The 23,514-nt window shown below is 38.0% G+C and overlaps 1 protein-coding gene across 1 annotated transcript in view; it reads left to right on the top strand.

Annotated features, from left to right (window-relative positions):
• The window catches only part of LOC120755726 (gamma-aminobutyric acid receptor subunit pi-like), a 45,845-nt gene that overhangs the window by 19,837 nt on the left and 2,494 nt on the right, over positions 1-23,514 (top strand). Inside the window, exons 4-9 of the mRNA XM_040071132.2 lie at positions 2,775-2,842; positions 4,085-4,302; positions 4,931-5,013; positions 9,393-9,530; positions 18,822-18,974; positions 19,841-20,034. Coding sequence (XP_039927066.1) covers positions 2,775-2,842; positions 4,085-4,302; positions 4,931-5,013; positions 9,393-9,530; positions 18,822-18,974; positions 19,841-20,034 — 854 coding nt within the window. The remainder of the gene's footprint in view (positions 1-2,774; positions 2,843-4,084; positions 4,303-4,930; positions 5,014-9,392; positions 9,531-18,821; positions 18,975-19,840; positions 20,035-23,514) is intronic.

Raw genomic sequence — 23,514 nt, 5'->3', positions numbered from 1 at the left:
GCTTTGAAGATTCCCTTCAACAATGCAGGACTGACTGACTTCAGTTTTCTTCTGAAGACCCGTAGATATCTTCTGATGTTGTCATTGTACATAGAACTTCTGCCAAACATATGGAAATGTAGGAACTGACTGCCTCATCTGGTTTGCTGCCCAGTTTTTGACACTGTCAACAGGAGACCTTTCTGAGGAAGTTCAGAGGAAACCCTGGTGAATAATTATGAGCAGACTCATTCTGTTATTAATACTTTACAAGTTATGGTGCCTTGATAAATAAACATTTATCCTCATATGCAAAAAAGAAATGAGCATTTCACTATTAATGTTGTCCTGATCTAATTAACTGCTGGAGCAAAGCTGTTCTCAGCGTCTTGTGTTCATAAAGATCCTTCCCATAACTGCTGTTTTCCTGCACAGCTCCTGCCATACAGCACGTTGCTGTATCCGGGGTGATGTAATTTTCTGCTGAGTTTTTGTGGGTGCTGGGCTGGGCTGGACAGGCTGGGTGCACTTGGGCAGTGGGAGCTGTTGGCTGGGGCGAGTGGAGCAGGATGGTTTTGTCCTGTCTGCGCTGCCCCTCCTTGGCACTTGGACCCCAAGGCAGGTCTGTGTTCAGTCAGTTTGAGCTTGAGGTACATCTTAACCTGAGCTAGATGTCTTGTGGTGCTTGGGAGTCACCCAACACTGCAATGCCATTGTGCTACTCAGTAATATTTTGAAAAATACTTCAGCAGGAAAGAATAAAAGGATCTACAAAGTCCTGTTTGTCTGATTTCAGAGAAATTGACCTCTGCCTAATTTCAGTAATCTTTCTGGAAAGTCAGCTTTTCCCCTCATATAACAACGGAACAACCTAGCACTGATGATACTGAAATGCTGCTAAAGGACATTTTCCCTCACCTGTATCACCTTACGAGGCAAGGATCAGGTGTTGCTCCTACTAATAAATCATGATATAATGGAAAGAGTCTGATTATTCCCAGCTGTGATTCCTGCATAATCATCTGAACACTGCATTGTCCTCTCCTTGGGATGGTCCATCATTAAGCACGTGCCTTGCTGCATGGGGTTATCCCCAAATGATTGTGTGATAGTTGGCTCTGTTACAGTCATACGTGGGAATATCTAGGAAGACATTAAAAAAATCAGAATGTGGATTATAAATCACATTATTTTAAAATTCATTGATTTTTGAGGGTCTGACATATCTTTTGAGGCTGGCAATACGGTACCTGCAATAATGATATAGTACGATGGAAAGTACAAGCATTAATTGTTGCACCACAACTAGCTGGGATAAGTTTCCTTGGGGTTGAGCTTTTAAACCTGGAGGGAGAAAAAATAAATTTATAAATGGAGCATCAAAACATGAAAAGAATGAAAAGAAACAGAAGAACAGCCTGTCAGTGATCTGACAGTTTTTAGTCAATTTTTTTCCAAAGTTAGTCTCCAAATTCTTTTTTCAATATATAAACAATAGTTTCTAAACCAGAAGTATAATTTAATAGTATATAATAAACACGCATATTACCAGCAGGGCATGCTTCAAACCTGCAGTCCTGTTTTAAGCTGGAGCTTTATATTTAAACTTCTAACTGAATCCAGAATAAAGGACTTACAGACTTTTTTCAGGAGTTACAAATGTGTAATGATTTTAACACGTGCATTAGAAATAGAAAATATTTTTTAAAAAATAAAAATACTAATAAACTTATATGTCTTAGAATGACACATTTTTTTCTGGAGTGTTACTCAGGGGGTTGTAGTTGGACTCCGTATTCCTCTGGATGCCATTTGAGGCCACAGAAGAGATTTCTACAAAATGTATTGCAAGGAGCCAAGAAGGGCTTTCAGCCATGTTCCTGTGAGATAGGGGCACTACCAGCTACAGAGAACTTACTGAAAGTATTTCTTAATTTCTCGGTCCTCTGTTCTCTTCTTCTCAATTGCACTAATTTAACATTAATTTTCTTTTACAAGAACTCTGTTAATTATTCTGCACATATTCAGCTGGGAATAATGTCACATTTTCATCAAAGCTCTGCACAAATTCTGATTTTAAAATGCACAGCTGGTGATCTTCCTTCCAACAGTGTGAAAGGCACATTCAGAAGGAAATGGGAATCTGAGCATACTGACACTACAATAACAACTACTTAGGTAAGGTGTTTAATGACTCTGGATAGGCCTTCAGCCTATGACAAGTTTTCATTTATAAATGCAAGTATTTAAATCACGTTTCCTGCTAGCACTCAAAGGCAAGATATTAAATCTCAGTGATACAATATATACCATAAATTCTTAAATGGGCAGTAAAGAAAGTCACTCAGCTGTGCCATATGGATATTAACCATGTGACATTGCCAGGTAAAACTTCATACTTCACCCACATCTGATGGGCCAGATGTTGCAACTGGAAGAATTCTTTCCACTGCTCTGCACCTCAGAGCAGAGGAGTGTGAGGTACCATGGAGATTGCGCCTTCCACACCTTATTGCGTAACATTTTCCCCAGCACTTTTTTTCTGGGGGGAAAAAAAAATCACAGAAACCAGGAAGTATTTAAGAAATAAAGCCTGTTTCTGAAAACGAAAATAGTGTTAGCTGAGAAGTGCAACAGTTTGGAAAAAAAAGTGAAAATTCTTGCATAATCTGTATTTGAGGAATATTTAAGATAGCTTCTAAACATTTAGGAAAAAAATGGATTTTGTAGACAGTTCTCATGAACACTGAATATTAAAGGATTACGAGCTACATTCTTTCTCTTTTTCTTTGCAGATGGTCCTGTGTCAATTGGAATGAGTATGGATATTGCAAGCATTGATACAATATCAGAAATAAATATGGTATTGTAGTTTTCGCAGTCTTTTTTTTGCTTGTTGATGAGCTGGTGTCTTGTGCTTACAGCTGCTGGCAATACGACTTTGGGCTTGTCTCCTTGTGAAGTCAGTGTGGGTTAGGAGATGGAATTTTCTTTTTCACTACACATAGTGTTTATAACACTATAATAATCATAGAAGTGCAGCTGTGAATCCCACCTCTCACAGATACAAACAGAAATCTGCTACTGAGTATTAATCTTAATGAGAACCATGTGGATCAGTACTTATTTTCCAGCTGAAATGTCTAAATCTTTATGCATTTCAGAAAACTAAAGATATATTCATGAGCCTTTGAAGCCACTCTCTTTCCCTATGATTAGACACAGCTGAACTCAGACTGTTTTTCTCATCTATTGTGGCTGTCACACATTAATTTATTCCAGCTGTGTTTCATTTAATTTGTGTCATTTGTTTTCAAACAAACTATGAAATGGAATGTACTTTTCTACTTAAAGATCCTCCATTGGTTCACAGAAATAAAAAATAATCAGATATTAAATATGGCTGTATTAGTAATTAGTAATTATTAGTTACTATTTAGAAAGGGGAAATAAGGTCAGAATTTGAGATGAATTTATCCTATTGATAAAAACACACCATAAAATCAAAAGTTGTTTTAAAAGTGTTAAGAAAGAGTGTGAACTTAAATGTAGGACTGCAAGGCATATCTAAATTGAAGGGGAATTGGACTAAGCACTATGTTCAAGGTCTTGATAAATTTGGTATCACTGTTTACTTTGCAATGCTAAAAGGAGAAATTGTGCTAAAAGATTCCTTTCCTGTTTCACTAACTTCTTTTGTCTATCTGAATTTACTCAACTTTTTCCAATATGTTATTAGAAAATTCTTCATTTATTAGCTTATGTGAACAAAATGGGATTTGGAACCACTTACATAAATCATTGTAAAACTTAAAGGTTTACAGAGCCAGATTATCTGCTTACAAAGCTCCGATGACTTCAGCTGATTTATAGCTCCAGACTTAGGCCATCAGCTTTTACTGTAAATGACCATGAGAACAAAATCTACCAACCTCACATCAAGTGCTAGAAAATTTGGCAGAACAAGATTCAGTGCAGCTGCTCCTGGAGTGCCAGGGACATGAAGAATCACAGTTTGTGCCCAGCAGCTGTTTCCATATAGTTCTGTAAAAGAGAATACCACACAGTCTCCCTCTGTATGATAATTTTGTTTTTTCTCTCTCAGGACTACACAGCTACCATATTTCTAAGGCAGCGATGGACTGATGAGAGACTTTGTTTCGATGGTAATAAGAGTTTGAGCTTAGATGGTCGACTCGTGGAAATGCTTTGGGTACCAGATACCTTTATAGTTGATTCAAAAAGGTCTTTTCTTCATGATGTCACTGTTGAGAATCGTCTTATAAGGATATACCCTAATGGAACAGTCTTGTATGCTATAAGGTATGTAAATACCACATATCAGCATTTATGATTGCATCTAGTTACATTTTAAACCTCCAGGTTCTGCTTAAGAAAATGGGCCTGTTTGTAAAAGCAGGGTTTTGTGGTTTTATAGCTATGTAATATTCTTGATCAATATGAATAAATTCTTAAATTTAGTAATATATCTTCTTCCCTAAATAGACTCTTTTGCTTTCACGCAGACTGAACACAGGAACTGCATGTTGCCATTCCAGTTTGCAATGAAGCCATCACAGGGGAAAACAAGCTGTGATGATTGACTTGCATGATTTATTGTGAATTATCCTTTGTAAAAGGTTTGGATAAATATAACAAAATCTTAAAATACACTGCAAATAACAAAGGAAAATGTGCACTGTAAGTGAGAAGGGAGTGAAGGGTGACATTTTTAGACTGTCACCGAATTCAGCTGTTCTGCAGTGGTTTCTGTGTGGCATTGTATTACCCTTGAACATTAGATACCACCAAGTAAAAGATTTGTTTTTTTCCTCACAATAGATATTAGGCTGAAAATATTATTTCAAGAAGGATATGTGGCATTTTTCATTTTCACTGATGAACAATTTTGTCTCATTAATACTTAGAAAACTGTTTCTTTTCCCCCAAGGATCACCACTACTGTTTCGTGCAGCATGGATCTGACTAAATATCCAATGGATAAGCAGACATGTACTTTGCAACTGGAGAGCTGTAAGACACTTAATCCTTATTATTTTTGTACAATTAGAAAAATATCTGTGATCTTTTTCTGCTAGATATTATCAGAGTGGCTGGAATTTTCATAGAAGGCAAGGGACATTATGTGGTCCCTGTGGAATTACAGTTGTATCTGTGGGCAAAGTTGTGTGCACATGGCATCAGTGAAAATAGCATGGCAATATTGAAATGCTGCAGTCTAATTAATGATTGAGCAAAATCCTGGGAGATTCTCACAGGCTTGGTTTTGCAGTGCATCCTGCAGTTACTGTCTTGGTCTTCAGAGGGAGTTCTGTGAGCAGGCATTTTCTAGCATAGACGAGAATTCTTCTTTTCCTTTTCAGAGAGTATGTAATTTTTGGAAAGAAATCAGAATAAGGCTTATTTGTAAGGCATATAGTTCATATTTAATAATTTAAATAATTTACTGTTTTCAAATCTTGCTCTGGCTTATTTAATTGTCTCTGTGTCAGTGCCCTGATAAAAAATGTCATCAGTTGATGGACAAGAACATTGTTTTTCCTTTTATCAATCAAGATCCTCATATTTTCTTTGAAATAGGTTGTCTAATACTTTGTAGACATGGTTCCTTTGCAAACACACAAACATGAACTTTTGTTGTTAAATGTTTGCTATTATTTTATGACAAGACTCTAGAGAATATTTTTTGCATGTGATAACGTAGAAGAATAACCAGTTCCATAAGATGAAAAAATATATCTAAAATATGTGTCAACACACGCTCAAAATATTTTTGAAAGGCTTTTCAGTACTTGTCAAGTTTTATTCTGTATCTTTTCAGAAGTGTGTGTGTGTTGTTCATCTCTTGTTGTTAATGACCAATTAGATTACCACTAAGTTCCATTTTAGACAGAAACACAAAGGAAATGAACCCAAAATCTTCTTCACACAGGCATCCCTCTAGAATAAGAAGTTTTATGAGATCTGTTTAACAAATAGTAATTTGAATTGGAATTGGGATTTATCTTTATTTTCCTTTGGAAGACCATATTGGTAAATCAATGTTTATGGATTTAAATCAACATCTCTGCCTAATGAGTCATTTAGTATTTTCTCTAGTTCCAGAAGGAAATACATATATCCCAGGGGAATTTACAATTTATTTGACAGGATTAAAAAAAAAATAAAAAGGAGAATTCCCCATATAAATAAAACCAAGCATTTTTTAGATTGATTCCATCTGCTTTTTCAACAGCACACAAGTGTCTCCTGTCCAAGGGGAAAACCCAGTCATGTCACAACAAATGCTCCCATTACGTTGGTGTTTAGTTTTGAGAAAAACAGATAGAGGCAACAAATACAAAAAGGAAAGAGTGTGCCTTGGGCTGTGGCCTTTTTTTGTCAATGCACTGCAATTCTTTCTTTTAGGTAGGCTGGAAATGGGTTTTGTTCCCCATGTGATGAGCTATGTTAATTTATAGATGAATAATGTCATCATGCTCCTAGCATACTGCTTGCCAAGATCATCACCCGGCTTTAAGAATTGTGAATGCAGACATGCACACACATCTGCACAAATATTGATTCTTGTAAATAAAATGTAAAATCCATAGCAAATATTTGAGCTGAAACAAAGAGTTAGGCTTTTATTAAGTGATTATTAACATAAAGACAAATATGTCATGATATTATGAAGTAATGGCTTTACACAATAAAGCATCCCCAGCGACCTGTCCATCATACTTTTCTGCTATTGCTAGTTAGTAACTTTAATTGACTTCTGCTTTCTACATAGCAAAACACGTTTTGGGCAACATGCCTATTGTTTTTTTCCCCTTATTGCAACGCTTTAGCAGGTAATGCTGACGTATGTTAGAAGACAGAGACTTCCACCCATAGTCTCTGTTGATGTGGGTGCTGTGATATTTGGGGCAGTGGAGGGTTCCTGTCTTGGTTGGTGCTGCCGAGGGTGGGCTCCTGCTCTCTGCCATGTGGCAGGGAACACCACCATTCACCCTTGCTAGGCTGAAGGGTTTGTCCTCACATTTCCCTCAAACAGACCCACAGTCCAAATACATATTCACATCTTGGGCCCACCTCTGGAATTTTATTTCTTTTTGAACTTGTCCTTTACCATTTATTCAGTGAAGAGCCATGTGAAGGCACTTAACTTGTGCTTGACAATCAGTGAAAATTAAAATTAGCAACAGAAAGGTAAAGAAACTAATTTGTATTAGGCATTATGAATGTTTAATCCCAAATTTACTATTCATGTAGTTAACCCTGTTGACATTAGCAGCTCATATTCTCTCAACAATGTGCAGGAATGAGACACACTGGGCTTGAGGAATTAACTAGGATAAAAATTCAGTGTCACATAAAGAGCATAAAGATTACTCATAAAGGCCAAATAACATGGTCTTAAGGATTTTGTCTCTATAAACTTTTGAAATGTTTTATAATTAGTAAAATATTAATCCCTTGAATGAAGAACAATTTTACACAGAGGGAGCACTGTACTATTTAACTTTACTGACTACTAGGAAGGCTCTCTCAATATAAATTCTTCTTAGAGTTTTGAAATTGTTATACTCAAAGAATTTTCATAGGAAGGGTCACCCAAACCTACTAATTTTTTCACTAAGGAGAATATTTTGGAACAAAAGCAAAATAACCTCTCTTTCAAGATATGCTCATTATCATTCATGTGGGCACCAAGAACTTCTCCTGTCTCGCACAATTTGGAAGGCTGAATATCTTATAAAAACACAAAGGAATTTACTGTGGTACTCTCTAGTTCTTTGGACTTTATTTAAATGTCTGCAATTCATTTATACTGAAAGGAAGTAAAACGAATCCATGGCCAGAATCATGCATAAAAACTCGTTCTATGAGCCTCCTTGTTTTGACTAAGGACAATGCAGCCATTTGTTTATAGAAAATGTTACTTCTATTTTACATCTCACAAATCTGGGAAATTTCCCAGCATGTGGTTTTAGTGAATTGAAACCTTAGCTTGGATGCATATGCTTTTGGCTTAGTGTTTTGATGCAAAAGTGTTTTGGCTTTAATTGCTATAAATGTGAGAATGTGAGCGGAGATTCCAGGCCGTGATACATTTTCATATAACTGCCAGTGATAGCGAAAACAAAATTTATATTTAAAGAATGAGCAGTGAAAGGATTTTTAGGTGAAATTTTCATTTAATAGGTAACCAGCCCAGTGTTTCCTTACAATAAAATTTCTGAACTCCTATTTTTCTTACATGAGATGGCTGGAGAAATCAATTCTGTTTTGTCATTGCAAGAAAAAAACCCAATAGCTTAAAAATATTAAAAGGCAAATTTTTGTTTTGTTTTAATACATCTTTTTTCTGTGATTCTAGAGCTTTTCTCTTTTTGCAGCATATACCCTTGTGCAATGTATTGCACTATTGTCTCACTGTAATTTACTTACAGTTGACTGAAGTCTAAAAATAATCATCAGCTCAAGATTCTGTTCCCTAAGCTGAGCTATTAACTTGCACGATATAAATCTGTCAAATACAAGAATGATTGATCAAAGTAAGCTAAAGAAAAAAGATATTCAGATGCTCCCTGTTAACATGTAAATTACATTAACATAATCTTGAATTAATCATATACACTAGTCTGTAAAGTGGCTGCCTTTTATATAATGGGGAAAAGCGACAGAAGTATTTTAGCTGTGATTGTGCTGCACACTGGCAAGTGTGTGCAAAACAGAGTTGCCTTCTGATAGATGATTCATCCAGCTCCTAATTACTACTTGAAGGTTAAGAGGGAACCTCCTGGGGCCCCTGAAGGATGCCGTGCTGTTGAGCCTGCAGAAACATCAGCTTCTGAGCTGGTGTCCTTGGCAAGTATCCGAGCTCCTCAGCCAAAACTTTGTCCCAAGTGATGATTCAAGCTCAGGCTGGAGCACAGCACCACTGAGGAGCTGCTCGGCTCATCTCTTCATCTCTGTGGGAATGAGGAGCAACGCAGTGCACTGAGAAGCAGCATCTTGGGATGCAACACATGGCACATTTCATGTGTAGTCAAAATGCTGGCAAGTGCAGTAATTCATAAAAGCTCTGTTTTCTTAGAGCCTAGTAGCTTTTGCCTTTAGAATACCAGGTGGTACTAATCTATTTTATTAGATTGTCATTTATACTGAAACAGAAGATATAAAAAGACCACCTCCAAAAACATCAGCTTTTAACTCACAAGACTTTGCACATTATTGGAAATTTTGTTGTGCACAGGCATTACAATCTGCCAAAACCCATCATTGTTTATGTCTAATTGTACTTTAAGGCACAGAAATAAGAAACAGATGAACCAAAAGTGTGCTCAACACAAATTAATTGTTGTGTAAAATAAACACTGTTGTTGGCTTGTGTCTCACTACAGGGGGTTATAACATCAATGATGTCATGTTTTACTGGACCAGAGGAAATGATTCAGTTCGAGGTTTGGACACACTCCAGCTGGCACAGTACACAGTAGAAGACCACTTTACCTCTGTAACTGAAGCTGTGTATGAGACAGGTAAAATCACCCCCATAACACCTTCGAGGTGCAGTTTGAACTACGGCTTTGGAAACAGGGCAGCATTAAGGAACTGAGCACATTGCTTCCTGTTAGGATGACAGTTTTCATGTTCTAATAATTAGATTCTTGAAGCCATAAGTACTTTTCAAATTACAAGCAGAGACAAAGCTGATGTAAAGACCGAGCACTCTCTTGGAGGCTACACATTATCTAAAGAATTAAAAACAAGAATCTACTGCTCACTCGATGTAATGTCAGGGAGAGCTCTTGTGAAGTAAGAGGAGCATGTAATTGGGCATTTAAATTGGAGACAGACCAGGGACCTCAGGGTACCCAGCTCAGATCAGCCATTCTGGCTTTATAAGGCAAGTCAAAAGCCTCTATTCATCTGTAGAAATTCCAAGAATATCCTGGGTGCTTTCACAGCTGCAGGAATTTGAGTTTCATGGCTACTGCTTGTAGGAGTTGCTCTGTTTCTGTGGCAGCCTCTGCCTGGCCTTGGGCAGAGGTTCTACCTGAGGCTCGACCTCAGGTTGCTCTGCCAGGGAAGGGTCAGGAGGGTTTCCACAGACCTGCTCATCTGCCAGGCTTAGGAAACTGCTGTAGAAAATCTCCTCTGTCTGCAGGACTTGACCTCAGGGAACAGTGTGCTCTTGTTTATTTTCCAGAGATTTTGAAAGGGATTTCAGAGAGTTCAAGACCTGCCAAACCTGTTTGTTCTTTGGGTTACTGTCAGGTCCTTTATTGATGCTCTTCACTGTGTACCCAGGTTCTCTTCTGCTCAAGTCAGCACACCCACGCAAGGATGTGATTTTTAAATCAAGACACGTACACCCTTCAAAACTGCAGTTTCACAAGAGGACATGTTCCTAATTCTGAATCACAGAAATACAGTTTCTCTATTCCAGTACTGGGTATTTCTGCTTTAATAACACAAACTTATGATCTAATTTCAGGTATTAATTCAGGCTAAAAAGTCAAAGTTCTCTAAATGGATGTAAAAGTAGAAATTAAATACATACCAGCAGGCTCTAGGATCACAGAGTTTCTTGCCACTTATGTAAGAGACATCTGCTTGCCTTCCTCCTCTTTACAGCTTCTGGGTAAGCAGCATCAGGTTCAGTCAAAGAATAGTCCTTTACTGCTGCTCTGCCCAGAAGGGTATTGGGATCTGTTCATCATATAGGAAAGTGGAAGAGGAAGCCTGCTAAATTCCTATCACATTCTATCACAGAATCAGGAGTTTAAAGACAAAAAAAAGTTTGGTTGTTTTGTTTGTTCCGTTGTTTTGGTTGGTTGGGTTTTGGTTTTGTTTGTTGTTTAACTAAACAGACTAAAACCAATTTCCTATTAGACTTGAGGAGGCATGATCAGATGAACTGTACTCTTTTTCCAGTAAATGATGCTGCCTTCCTCCCTTTGTGTTGGCAGGAATCATATGTATGAAGTCAAAAGCCACTTTTTCTTTTAAGAATACATTTTAAGACTCACAAATTAATTCGATTAAAATTTCTCACACCTGCTTGTTCCAGTTCTCCTGTTCAAGAGAACCATGTTATCAAGTGCTATGCAGTACTTTTAAAATTTAATCTCCTAATCCTCTTAATTTTCTATCGAATCATCCTGAACTAGGTGCTATTTTCTACAGTATTTTGGGAAAGCAGTGTCTACTGTAGGCCATATTAAAAGAAAAAAACAACCAGATTATGGAGCTGTGTAATCAATTTTGAAATGAAAAATGATTCTTTGCATTTCCTCAGTGCCATTAATAGACATGAGAGTAGCTTATAAATAACAATTATGTTATAAATAACAACTATTTATAACCACCACAATTCAAAGGACTAAAGTTTAAAGTTATGAGAGAAGAGCTGTGTGCAGTATTTCCTAACACAGCAAAAAAAGCAATCAGGGCTTGATACTCTGTGAACTTGAACAGACAGTACAGCTGCTGTGCAAGTGAAATATTGTACAGCAGTGCAAAACCCAGGTTCACGTACAGCCACTGACAGAGCCAAATTTAAAATGCAGTCAGCAAAATTCCTGCATAAGTAACTTCAGTAAATTTAAGAAAAGGACACTGTGGATTAATCTTGTTTGTAGGACAGCATGTATCACATAATAGTAATCACATTACTGTAATCACATAATAGTAAGTCACTTTGAATAATGTTAGCTAGATTTCTGGCTGGGGTTTGGTGTTGATTTTGGTTTGGTACAGAGCAATCTCATTTTGGACATGGGTAATTTAATTGTTAGGACCATTTCCTACATGTCTTTAACTATAATCCTCATTCATACACTGATAAACCCTTGGACTCCCAGACACGTTTTCTGCATCAGCGAGTGCTGCGTTTTCATTTTAGCTGTCCAGCCAACACCACCTGCACTCTCAGAGTAAGAAATACTAGTCTAAAAAGCCTGCTCTTCTTACTGGAAAAACATAAAAGCAATGAAGGACTGTTACAGTGTAGCTTTTTGTATAAATAATCATAGAAATAAGGCTGAAATACATTTTAAAAATTCATTTAATCTATTCTCATGTCACAAGGCAAGGTCATCTATATCTGCAGCCTACTTCCTGACAGATGTTTCTAGGAGTAAGTCAGACAAAACTCCAAAGCATCTGCCTCACAGCCTCCCTAGATGATTTTTTTTTTCCTGGTGTTTATTACACGCATATTTTCCTCATGTCTAATCTTGATCTCCCTTGCTGCATTTCAAACCCATTATGTGGATATTGAAGACAAATGTCCTGCTATTTTTCAGCTGCCTTTTCACTGTTTCAAGACTGATATATCTATTCTTAGATCAACAATTTTCCTCTTTTTTAATTCATATAAGCAATTTTCTAGATATACTGTCTTTGCTATTGTACTCCCATTGAATTCTCATCTCTTTTCTGACATGCAGCACCCCAAAATGGGTTCCCATTAAATATCCTCTGAGGATGGAAGGGTTTGCTTAATGTGTTCCATGAAATCTGTTCCTCTTTATCCATCCTATGCTGATATTTACCTTTCTTGCAGAAAATGATCATGCATTTTTGACCTTGCTCAGCTAGTGATTCCTCCTAGTCCTCTGACTCCTTTTTTGCCCTGTAACCACATATTCCCTGAGCTCTGGGAGCTGGTTATTCCCATCTGAGTGCAGGACTTCGTACTTGTTGAATTCCATTGTTTTACTTGGGTTATAATAGCTGGTGAGATATATTTGAACTCTAATCCCGTTCTTCAATGTTCTAACTCCACTTCTAACACACTCTTCCTATGTCATTGTGTCAGGGAGCAGTTTTGGTCACACCCTATGTTTTTCCACTTGATAAATGGTTCTATTTTCATAGCAAGCGATAGCTGATTAATCTCAATTTCCATTTTTAGTTGGAGAAAGAAGCAAAAACATAATTTAAAACTTCACGCTAATTGCCTGTTGATAGCTTTTTTTCCCAGCATCTTTCCCTAAGTCTTGCACTCACTGCTCAGCCTCCTGTCAGGTCCTTGGCAGCAGCAGGAATGAAGAGGCTCAGCTTGCTCAGGTCGAGTCTAACGCTGAGTCCTCAGCCCAGGAGGCAGGGAGAGACAAGTCAGGCAGGCAGGGCTCTCGGTGCACGTCCCCACTTTGAAAATGTCAAGTCAACAAATTGTCATATTCAAATGGTATTATTTTGGCAGAACAGAAGGAAAGAAGAGACAGAAGCATAAATTAAATCTCTGCTCCTTGATGCACAAAGACAAGATATTTGCTCCGTTAAAAAGACTGCACAGGGAGCTGGCTGCTCTTCCTGTCTGCAGTCGCTGCCAGGGTCTTGATGTCTGTCTCAAATCCTGCTTTAGCCTCCTTGGGCTAGAGGCCCGTCAGCCCTTGTGTGGCTGTGCAGAGCTGAAGCTGCACTGGATGTTATCAGTTTCTCAGGGGGATGTCACAGCTAAATTAGTGAGGAGTTGCTCTCATTTATGATTAGTGATGTGAAATCAAAATGTATACAAACTATATGTAGATTATGTAAAGTTTGTATAAGAGTGTATGCTCATCAGTCACAGTCTCTTTCTAAATAGAAGCACTGCCTTGCTTAGTCCTACAGGCTCATCTGCAGTCTCCCAGGTTTCAGGAGATTATTTAGTTAATAATCAAGTTTTTCTAGGTTTTTCAGTTTTCCTTTTGAGGTATGGTACACTGAATCACTTCCCCCATTCCCTTTATCAGTTCTTTTATAGTCTGTAATTGTTCTCCAGTTGTTACTTCTGAGAACATATTCTTTGCCATACAGGGCACACACAGAATCCCAGAGCTGTATTCAGTAATAATCTTACCTGAGGAGTCTTCAGTCAGCCCCACCTAAGACTCAAACAATTACCTATGGATATCTATCTGTTACTATGTTATGTTCAATTTACTTATGTGAGCTCCTAGCATCCATCTTTGTAAACAAGCTTTTCCACTTGAGTTGATGCTTTCCATCATGAGTGGTTTCTGAGACACTTCTGCAATGTAGAAGAGTTTAGAAAGGAAACAATTTTGGAAATTTTGAGAAAGTTGCAGTAACAAAAACCCATATGGAAATGTAATGAATGGAAAGAATATCAAGGATATTAGGAGGCATTCTTTTATTAACTCCTCTGAAGTTCTTTATAGCATAGACATAAATGCTTCCAAACACTTAGAAAACTTTTGGTGGCTTTTTTTTTTTTTTTTTTTTTTTGGTGAGCTAAGCGGATAAATATATGTGCACACATGCACTACATGAAAGGCTTTGTTTCACTTTTAGGAAATCTGAATTTCAAACTTATTTTTTGAAAAGCATTTTTCATGAAGATGAAACACATGTTGAGATACCTGGCCTGAACTTTCATTTCCTTTAGTTCACCTCTAAAAAGCAAGTAAGAAAAGAGGTAGTTTGTAAGATCCAGACCGTGATCTGGAGGATCAGAAGGCTGTTTTTTCTCTGAGGGAGGGGAAAATGCACTGTAATAACATATTAGCAATTTATATTGGCACCCTTAGCATCCTGCGGCAGTCAGAGAATTGCATTTCAGTTGCACAGCTTATTTATTATGGAAAACTGGGGACATTCTGATTACTCACTGCCTGTGTTCATTGTAAACAAGCAGTAACAAAATTGCATACTGAAAACTACATTTTCAGTGTATAGTTAAACCAGTAAAATCTATTTTAAGCTCTCCTGTCCTCTGCCCTCAAAAGATACAAGATGAGAAGGAAATGATGCATTGGTAGAACTACACTGACGTGCTTGTGTGAGCTGTACATCACACATTTTAGCAGACACCCAAGGGGTTAGCATAAATAAATCATGAGAGAGAAAAGGATGCTCTTTGTGCCTGGCTGCACACCCCTGTGCAGGACACCAAAGTGCTTCTTACATAAAGAGTGATGTGGAACAGTCTTTTACTGGAGTGGAGTTCAGCAGAAAGTCCACAGGAAGTGGGGAAGGCAGTCCCATCCCAAAACACTTTGAGTGGAAATTAGGAACTGCTGACAGTATTTATGGAGAATCAGTTCTTCCTTAGTTACCTCTGCTGGGACCATCCACTGGTCAGAGATGCTGCAGAAAAGATCAAAGATGCAGCATTCTGCCATCAGCTGGGAACAGATGCCACAGAAAAATGGGATAATCAGAAAATGAATGACCTAGGGTGAAAAGGAAGCTTGTTTAGGTTTATGTATTTCTCAAGCAGTTCAGCAATAGTCATTCTGGATAGAATCATCAGTAGCAAGTCTATACAAAGTGTCTGATAATCAGAACTGTAAATTAGAATATAATTTTAAAAGCCAAAAGCCAAACTTCAGTGGCAAGGTATAAAATGACGTAAACTAGTTTTTGTTGCCTTCAAAAAGATCCGGCTGAGACCTAGACCCAGGCCTGCTCAGCTAGAGAAAGAGCCTGTGCAGGTATAATGTTTATGACACTGTAACAACAGTGGACAGCTGGACCTTTTTCTACTTTTTAGGATATTTAGCAGTAGAGAGGGTTAGAGTTGGTATGGAGAATGTCATCTGCTGTTTGGGTCTGTTCTTCATCTGCAAGTTAGAGCTACTGTCTGCTTCTGTACTTCTGCTCCGTCTTAAATTCTATAAAGCCTGAATTGCTCCACTTAATGTCCTTTAGCCGTGGGGTCACCTAAGTAGAACACCTCACCTTGTGGTGTGTTTAGAGTGCATATATTGGCAGTCATTTTAGTTCAGGTTTTTCTGAGGAACTCTTACAGAGAATAATTCAATACTTTGGTAAGTGCTAATGCTGTGCCTGTGTTGTAGTTAGATGTCTGCACAGAAATTATTTCTATCATGTTAACAAATTTAAATCAGAGCAGTCTCACACTGAGGTGACAGTCAACACAGGCCAGGAACTTGAAAGAAAAAACATATTTTGATTTTAATTCAAATATTTTGTTGTCAAGCAAGTGGCAAACTTGAGAGTTTTGGGGAGTTAATTTGAGCAGTACTTGAGTTAACTCTAGTAGAGTTAGGACTAAGAGTTCATGAACTTAATTCTGATTTGGCTGATAGCACCATGGTCTCAGATGTGCTAGTCAAAGGCAGTGAGATACAGCATTACTCTCATATACAGCTCAAGAAACAGGAGCAGCAAATCTGGTTTTTTTGAAGATGATAACTTTTGGTACATGTGTGGTGTAGATGAAAAAGGGAGTGCAATATTTCCCTATCTTCATTTTATCCCATTGCTCATTTCTTTAGCATGGTAAGTATGCAATGAGTACTTTTCTCAACTATAGCTTCTTTCAGTTTATTACAGAAGGAGCTCTGATGAATTCTATATTTAGGTTACTTCAAAATTTCCATTATAAAAGCTCTTCTGAACTCTTTAGAGAAATGCTGACACTATTATTATCATGTCCATGTCTTTGGATTCTGGCAAGAAAAAAGCCTTAAGGTTAGAGAAATGTTTCTTTTTTGTTCCCCAAAAAGCCACTCAGCTATAAGCTGTTACATCTCTATTTCTCTTTGTTCCCATTACTTCAGAAATTTCTGGCATCAGAAAAAATAATAACATCAGAATATTCAAAGGCCATGTTGAAACTTGGACATTGCAAACTGTGGCTTTTAAATCTGATATTTTGGACTAACTTCCCATGTGTGCACTTGACTTTTTTCCTGAGGTAAATAGAGATAGTTGTAGGGCACTAACAAGGAGAGGGTGTTACTGTATGGCTGTATTGGCTGCTCCAGAGTTTTCCTTCCTAACAACGAGTTCTTCTAAGGCTGAACCACAGGAAATCCCAGGTGCCTGTGGCACTCTGCAGGAAGGATGGTCTGGTCTCTTCACTCTCCTTTGCTGGGCACGTGGCAGCACATCCTTCCCTGTGGTCAGCACAGAAGCACAACACAAACAGCTTTTGTGGAGGATCTGGTTCTGTTTCCATAAATCCCAGCTTTTGAGTGCTTTACTTTGGTGTGCATACACTTAAAATCAGTGTTGGTGAGCAAAATGACATTTATGGAAACAACTGTATTGGTAAAAGTCACAGCCTTGGTAGAGCTGCACTGGTGTAATGTCGCTCTTTTCATGTAAAAATTATTTACCTCTTGCCTCATGGAGATAGTTTAAGTGTAATGTTTGTACCCTTTCTTTCAGTTGGACAATTGAGGATCTCAATATACTGAATACAATGTATTTTTATCTTTGGAAGGAGAAAGAACTGACTACCAGAGGACTATTTAGTTCGGTAGGGAAGAGATGATCAATAGGGCAGAAAACTGAAAACAAGTTAATCTTAGAAATTATGCATTCATTCTTAGCAAACAGAATTATTTACTGAGAGAAATGGTGGATGCTGTGTGTCTAGATATCCTCAGACTAAGTCTGTGTGAAAGGTGGACTCTATTCCAACTAAAATGATTTAGCTCAAAGCAAGGGATAATTAAGGAAATTTAACGGCTTGTGATTAGGGTCAGACTACATAATCTTGCAATTCTGTCTGTTTTAAAAATCCTGTTATTGTTCTCTTGATGCAATATATACAATGCTTTTAAAAATGGAAATTTAACCATCCTTTTTCTCATCTGGGAGCAATAAGACATTTCTTGGCATCCACTACTTGCACTTCAAGCTTTTAAAAGTGCTCCTCTTTGTGTCTCACAGCACACCTGAGGGATGCACAAATAGCTGTCTGTGCCTATATTGTTGTTGCTGAAGTGAATTCATCATTCTGTAGTTCTGTCCTGACTCACAGCAGGCGGCATTGCAAGCAAGCCTTGGTGCCAGAGGATGGGTTTTGTATTAAAATAGTGGAAGCCAAAGCTGACTACAAAGCATTAGTCTCTCACTGATATTTCAGTGAAATGCAGATGGTGTTAAAATGATTTTGTAAAAACTTAATAGCATTTAATTTGTAACCTGGAACTTCAGAACAAGAAGACTTTTCTGCCCATTTTAAAAACGAGATTTTTTTTCCCTGTGATGCATTGAACTGATAACAATTTCAGATCATGTGCTTCAGCATAGCCAAATTTTACTCATTTAGTGAGCTGGATACGAAATCCATCCTTTGCTAATGAGTGTGCTGTACTCTCATGAAACACAGTTCTGTGTTTGACTCTGTGATCTCCAAAGTTCATCTTCTGGAAATCATTCACTTAGAAGAAAATAATCTGTACCACAACAGTAGCACTGCTCAGAACAACACAAACATTCTAATAAGCTAATACAAAGGAAAAGTAGATTATGAGGATGCAAAGATACTGCTTGGGTTTAAGTGGAATATAGGAGGTAGGTCAGCAATTTCAGAGCAGGTACCCTCAGTCCACATTTTGAGCAATAATAAGTGAAAAAAAAAAAGAAAAAAAGAAAAATAAACTGGATATGTGAGATAGTTAAAAGTAAGAACCTGTGCCACCTTCATGAAATGACAATTCTTACCACTCTAGTTCGTACAGTAGTTTGTTCACTGTTACGAATAGCAACAGCTAAATTCATATGCGATTTCAAATTTCCTTGCCTTCTGTTATTTAATGAAACATCCTCTTCATACATTGATGGATTTATTTCTTCCTTCACTAATCCTATTTAATTTCCAATTCAAAGTGTCTTTAATAAAACTCTGGACATGGTGACTGAGTGTTACATATTTGATTGCTTCCTTCAGTTCAAAATCTTCAATCTGAAATTTTCAGTGCTGTGTTTAATTTTTAAAAGCTTGTTTGTTAATCCTTCACCACATTGTAGTGCACCAAAGTAACACAGGTTGTTATTTCAAAGATCTTCTCAGGAATTGCACCTTTACAATGTTTCTTTCCCTCCTCCTTCCACAGGACGTTACCCAAAACTTGTGTTTCACTTTGAACTCAAGCGAAACATCTTGTATTTCATATTAGAGACATATGTACCATCAATCCTCCTGGTCGTGCTCTCCTGGGTATCATTTTGGATAAGCCAGTCATCGGTCCCAGCCAGAATCTGCATAGGTGAGAAGCTGATAACCCAACCCAAACCAAGGGGTGCATCATCAACTCGCCTTCTTTATGGCACGTACTTGCCATCCATTTCCGGAAGTTGCAAACACTTCTGAGTTTTATGGAATTACTTTTTGGGTTTGCCATACTCAGTACATCATGTGGATTCCCCTTAAAGCCTTGCTATTCTTTAACTAAGAAAAATGCCTTTGGCAGCTACAGAAAGGAGACTTACAGGCAGGGGAGGCCGCTGAAAGCAAAGTAAAAAACTGTCATTTTGGAAATAATTTAAACATATTCAAATACAAGGCATGCACAGACAATTGTGAGGCTTTTGTGAGGTCTAATGATACATACTAATTAACACATGAATAACAAGAGAATTATAAGAGATTAAATATAATTAATTTCAAATAAAGGATATTCTGAAAGGGAGAGAATGCAAATCAGGTTTGATCAGGCTGCAGGTGGGATGGAAAAAAACACTCCTACAGAACAGGGAATAAAGAAGGATTTCACATTGATTGAGGCCAGTGGGCAGCTACACTGAGCAAAATGATATCTGAATATTTTAAAGGGACCTTTTGCAGAGATTTGCAATAGTAATATGTTAATCATAAATATACATACCATTACATCAAAATCTCTCTCATTTTAATTTCTAGTCTTCTCAGCTTTGCTAACATTTTCTGTTACTGTTTTTAAGCATTTAACTTAAGAGTCACGAATTAAAGTCTTCCTAAAACATGACCCATTAAATTGCATGGCAACCTAGGAGTTTCAGGTCCGGGGAAAATTCTCCTGCAGTAGGGCCCTTGCAGTAGAGGCCCTCAGTGTCATCTGAGTTATACTAGAACACATATTTTTCCATTCCACAGGTGTCACCACAGTCCTTACGATGACAACACTGATGATGGGAGCCAGGACTTCACTCCCAAATGCTAATTGCTTTATTAAGGCAATCGATGTGTACCTTGGTATCTGCTTCAGCTTCATCTTTGGAGCACTGTTAGAGTATGCCGTGACTCATTTCTGCACTCTGCACCAACTCAGCTCAAAGGAACTTCCAAAGGTATTTTATTTATTTGGTTGTTGTCCTACAAACTGGATTTAAATTACAGCTGCTAGAAAGAATGAATTCTCTTAGCATGAATAGTAAACGTGTCTAAGGTAGTTTCTTTTTTAGAATTAGGATAGGGAAACGTAACAATCTTGAGAACAAGAAAAAATATTTGTATACCTGGAGCTTTTTTGGAAGAGACCAAACAAACTAAAGCACTCTTCCTTCTCTCTTTTGTATAGGCTTTATGGCCATTTATCATTGTTCTGGGTGTCTCACAAAAATTACAGGCACTTCTTGTCTCCCAGGCAATAGCATTTACTCACAGTTCAAAAATTAGGCTGTGCTTGGTGACTTGATCCTACTGCAATACGGAAAAAAAAGAGTTTATCACATTCAATTTATGAAACCGACACATGCATGGAACATGAGTTAGTGTCTTGGCAGATGTCTTCATGTGCTGGGTGTATCAGGTCCCTGTAGCCTTCTGCTCTCACCTTCTCTTTCAACAGCTGCACCCAAAGTCAGATTGGGATCCATTTTCCCTTCTTCATCATTATTACAAGAGTGCTTTCTGTGGCTCTAAAGAGCTTCTCACAACTCTGAAATACTGTGAAGTATACTTTAAATAAAAATAGATTAAAACAAAATAGGTATTTTTGAGTCTGCTGGTTGCTGAAATAACAAGGACAGGTTCATGAAGAAGTTTTGTCACATCTTCCATCTCCAGTGTGTAGCAGTGCTTTCATAAGCAAGGAAAAAGAAATCACAAGGAAGCTGAAAGATGATTGTCTTGCAGCTTTTAATTATGGAACTGAACTTAATATGCATGATAAAAAAAGAAAATTTTAAGCAGCTTATGAAATTTCTGGATTAATAGAAAAAAAGTAAAACATGGAAAATGAGAATAACAGGAAGGAAAAAAAAAGGCAGAAAGAAGTTTGGCTGAGTGCTGCAGGGATAAATATCCAGAAGAAGAAAGATTTTTAACTGTTTGAGCCAAATTAGAACAGAGCATCACAAATGCCTAAGCAAAGCTCCTCAATATAACTCAAGAAACAGGATATTGAGCTCAAGTGGAGGAGCTTCAAAACCTTTTGAAGATCGGGCAATATGTGTGTGAGGGGTTATCTAGATAGTTCATCAATTAATATGATATTTTGGCTGTTTAGATGAAAGATAGGTCCTGTTAATGAGCAAGAATATGTTAAAAGCTGTTGCTAGATCTATCAGGGGATTGTCTGCAAATGGGCAAACACTCATTTCGAATGAGGATTTGAGTGGAAAGCCTGTAAGTAATTTTTGTTGGCTAGGTAACATCAGTGACAATTCCCTGAGAGCATATCCATCTAGTGAAGTAAGTGGTTGTCATTTTGCTTATAGTGTAGGGGGAAAAAAAAAGCTGTTTGGAGGTTCGGGTGGGAAAGTAAAGTGTTTCAGTGCTTGGATGATTAAGCATCTTTGGATCTGTGAAGGGCACTTACACCGCCCTTGTCTTCTCCTGCCTCTGTCAGATTCCCTTTCATCTGGAGCAGGTACTCATGCTTGCAGATGAGGTGGACACGGGAACTCGTAGACTTCAAAAATGTGCATGGAAGTACATGGAGGTACAGCTGTAAAATGAGAAAGGAAAGTTTTGTGATTAATTTAATGGCCAAAAGGAATAGTATTTCACTTCAGGCATGTTTCCTGCCTTCTGCTGGGCATCAGGAGTGAGCAAGTGAGCCATAGGCACTCCTTGCCCACACAGTAGAAGAGAAGGAGCAGTTGTTTGGTCCTAGATCAGCTTGTGACTGTAGAATAAGGAAAATGCTTGTCATGTCCTTATTCTATTGTAGCCAAGGGCAAGAACATTTTACTGAGCAGGGTGTCATGGAGAGCACACCTGATCTGTATTTCTCATTTCTTGTTGTAAAAACAAACACATCACAAGGGCAAAAATACCAGCTAAAATCTCATGTCACTGTCTAGCAGGTACTTAGCAATTTATGTGTGAGTACCATCCCTGTAAATATGTTGTCCTCATTATCATATTCTCTTGTGGACACAGGTTAATTGGAAATCTCACGTCCCAGTTTGTTATTCCCCTATGTGAGCTGATAGAAAATTTGCACTCAGAATTATGTAAATAAATGCAGGAGGTGAAATGGAAATGTCACCCTCTCTCTTGTACAGGAATTAATTGTACTCACTTGTTTCCCACATTGCTCTTTGAAGAAGTTGGGCACCAGCATATCAAACCCTTCTGAAGCCCCTGAGATCTCCAGTTTAGAACACAAACTGGTGAAAGAGCTCAGCATATCCATGCTCTTGCAATGTTTCACATCATGTGAACCAGGACCCAAAGAGACACCTTCAAAGCTAATGGCAAAAGCAGAGGAGCCACCCGCTGCAAGGAAGGTCAGGCAGAATTGTTCACATCCAGAACAACAGGCTGCTTAAAAGGAGAAGATGCCTCTCCTGAGTTTCTTCTATTTTGTACAAAAGCATTAATTTTTCCCTCTTACAAAGTACAGAATTATTCCTTGGATTTCCTCTGTCTTTTACCTAAACCTCCACCTTTAAGGCAGAAAGGAGAACAGCTTGAAAACTGAAAATTATTTTATAAGTGTGATGTTCAGCCCCTGAGGTATTTCTGTGCAAGCCTCATGCAGTCTTTAGGAGCACCACATAAGCTGCAGGTGTGCGACATTCTGGGTTGAAATATTTTTAAACTTCAGCAGCTTTATTATCCACTGAAACAGTGACTCTTGGATGTCAGCAAACTCTTAGTGTAAACAGCAGCCACAGTAGCAGGTGTCATAGATAGGGCTTTTTGGGTGATGTTCAGCATCTTTCCTGGATGGTACTGATTTGGTATCTAAACAGAGCTCTTCTTTGTGCCAGCCATTTCCTCACTGACAGCTGGCATCCAGAAAAAAACCTAGTATGACATTTAAAATTGGAGCCATAGCTGAACACTCACAACACAATTTCTTTTTTTGATATAACGTAAACCAGCTCAGTCTTTCATCATGCTCAGTTCTCCATAACAACATGGAAAAGTCCCTTGATAAACCCATTCTGCAAAACTGCAGTTTTTTATAAACTAGCAGGTATGGTCCTCTTCTAGACTGGCTCTCTCCATTCCAAGCTATGTGATACAGCACTTCAGCTGTAAACTCTTCTCTGTTTTGCAAGAGCCCTGTCTTGTTGCGCTGCAAATAGAATCCTGTACATATGCACTGCTTACGGTATTTTCTGCTTAAGTAAGAACTGCCCCTTGGGGAGCTGAAAGGAATCAAGAACAGCCCAATAACACATCAGCCTCCTGGGAATCGCTCACAGGCAGTCATGAGAAAGGAAAAGTGGCACGTACACAATGTCCTTTGATGCTCTGAAATAAAACTTATTCTGAACAACTTGCAGCCGGCCCTACCTGAGAGAAAAACAGACTCTTAAACTGAGCAATGCCCCAAATCCTGATGGTTTTGAAGTACAGATGTTGTAATG

Source organism: Hirundo rustica, chromosome 8 (assembly GCF_015227805.2).
Source record: "Hirundo rustica isolate bHirRus1 chromosome 8, bHirRus1.pri.v3, whole genome shotgun sequence".
In the NCBI taxonomy this organism is placed as follows: Eukaryota; Metazoa; Chordata; class Aves; order Passeriformes; family Hirundinidae; genus Hirundo; species Hirundo rustica.
This window is presented reverse-complemented; position numbering and strand designations above follow the sequence as displayed.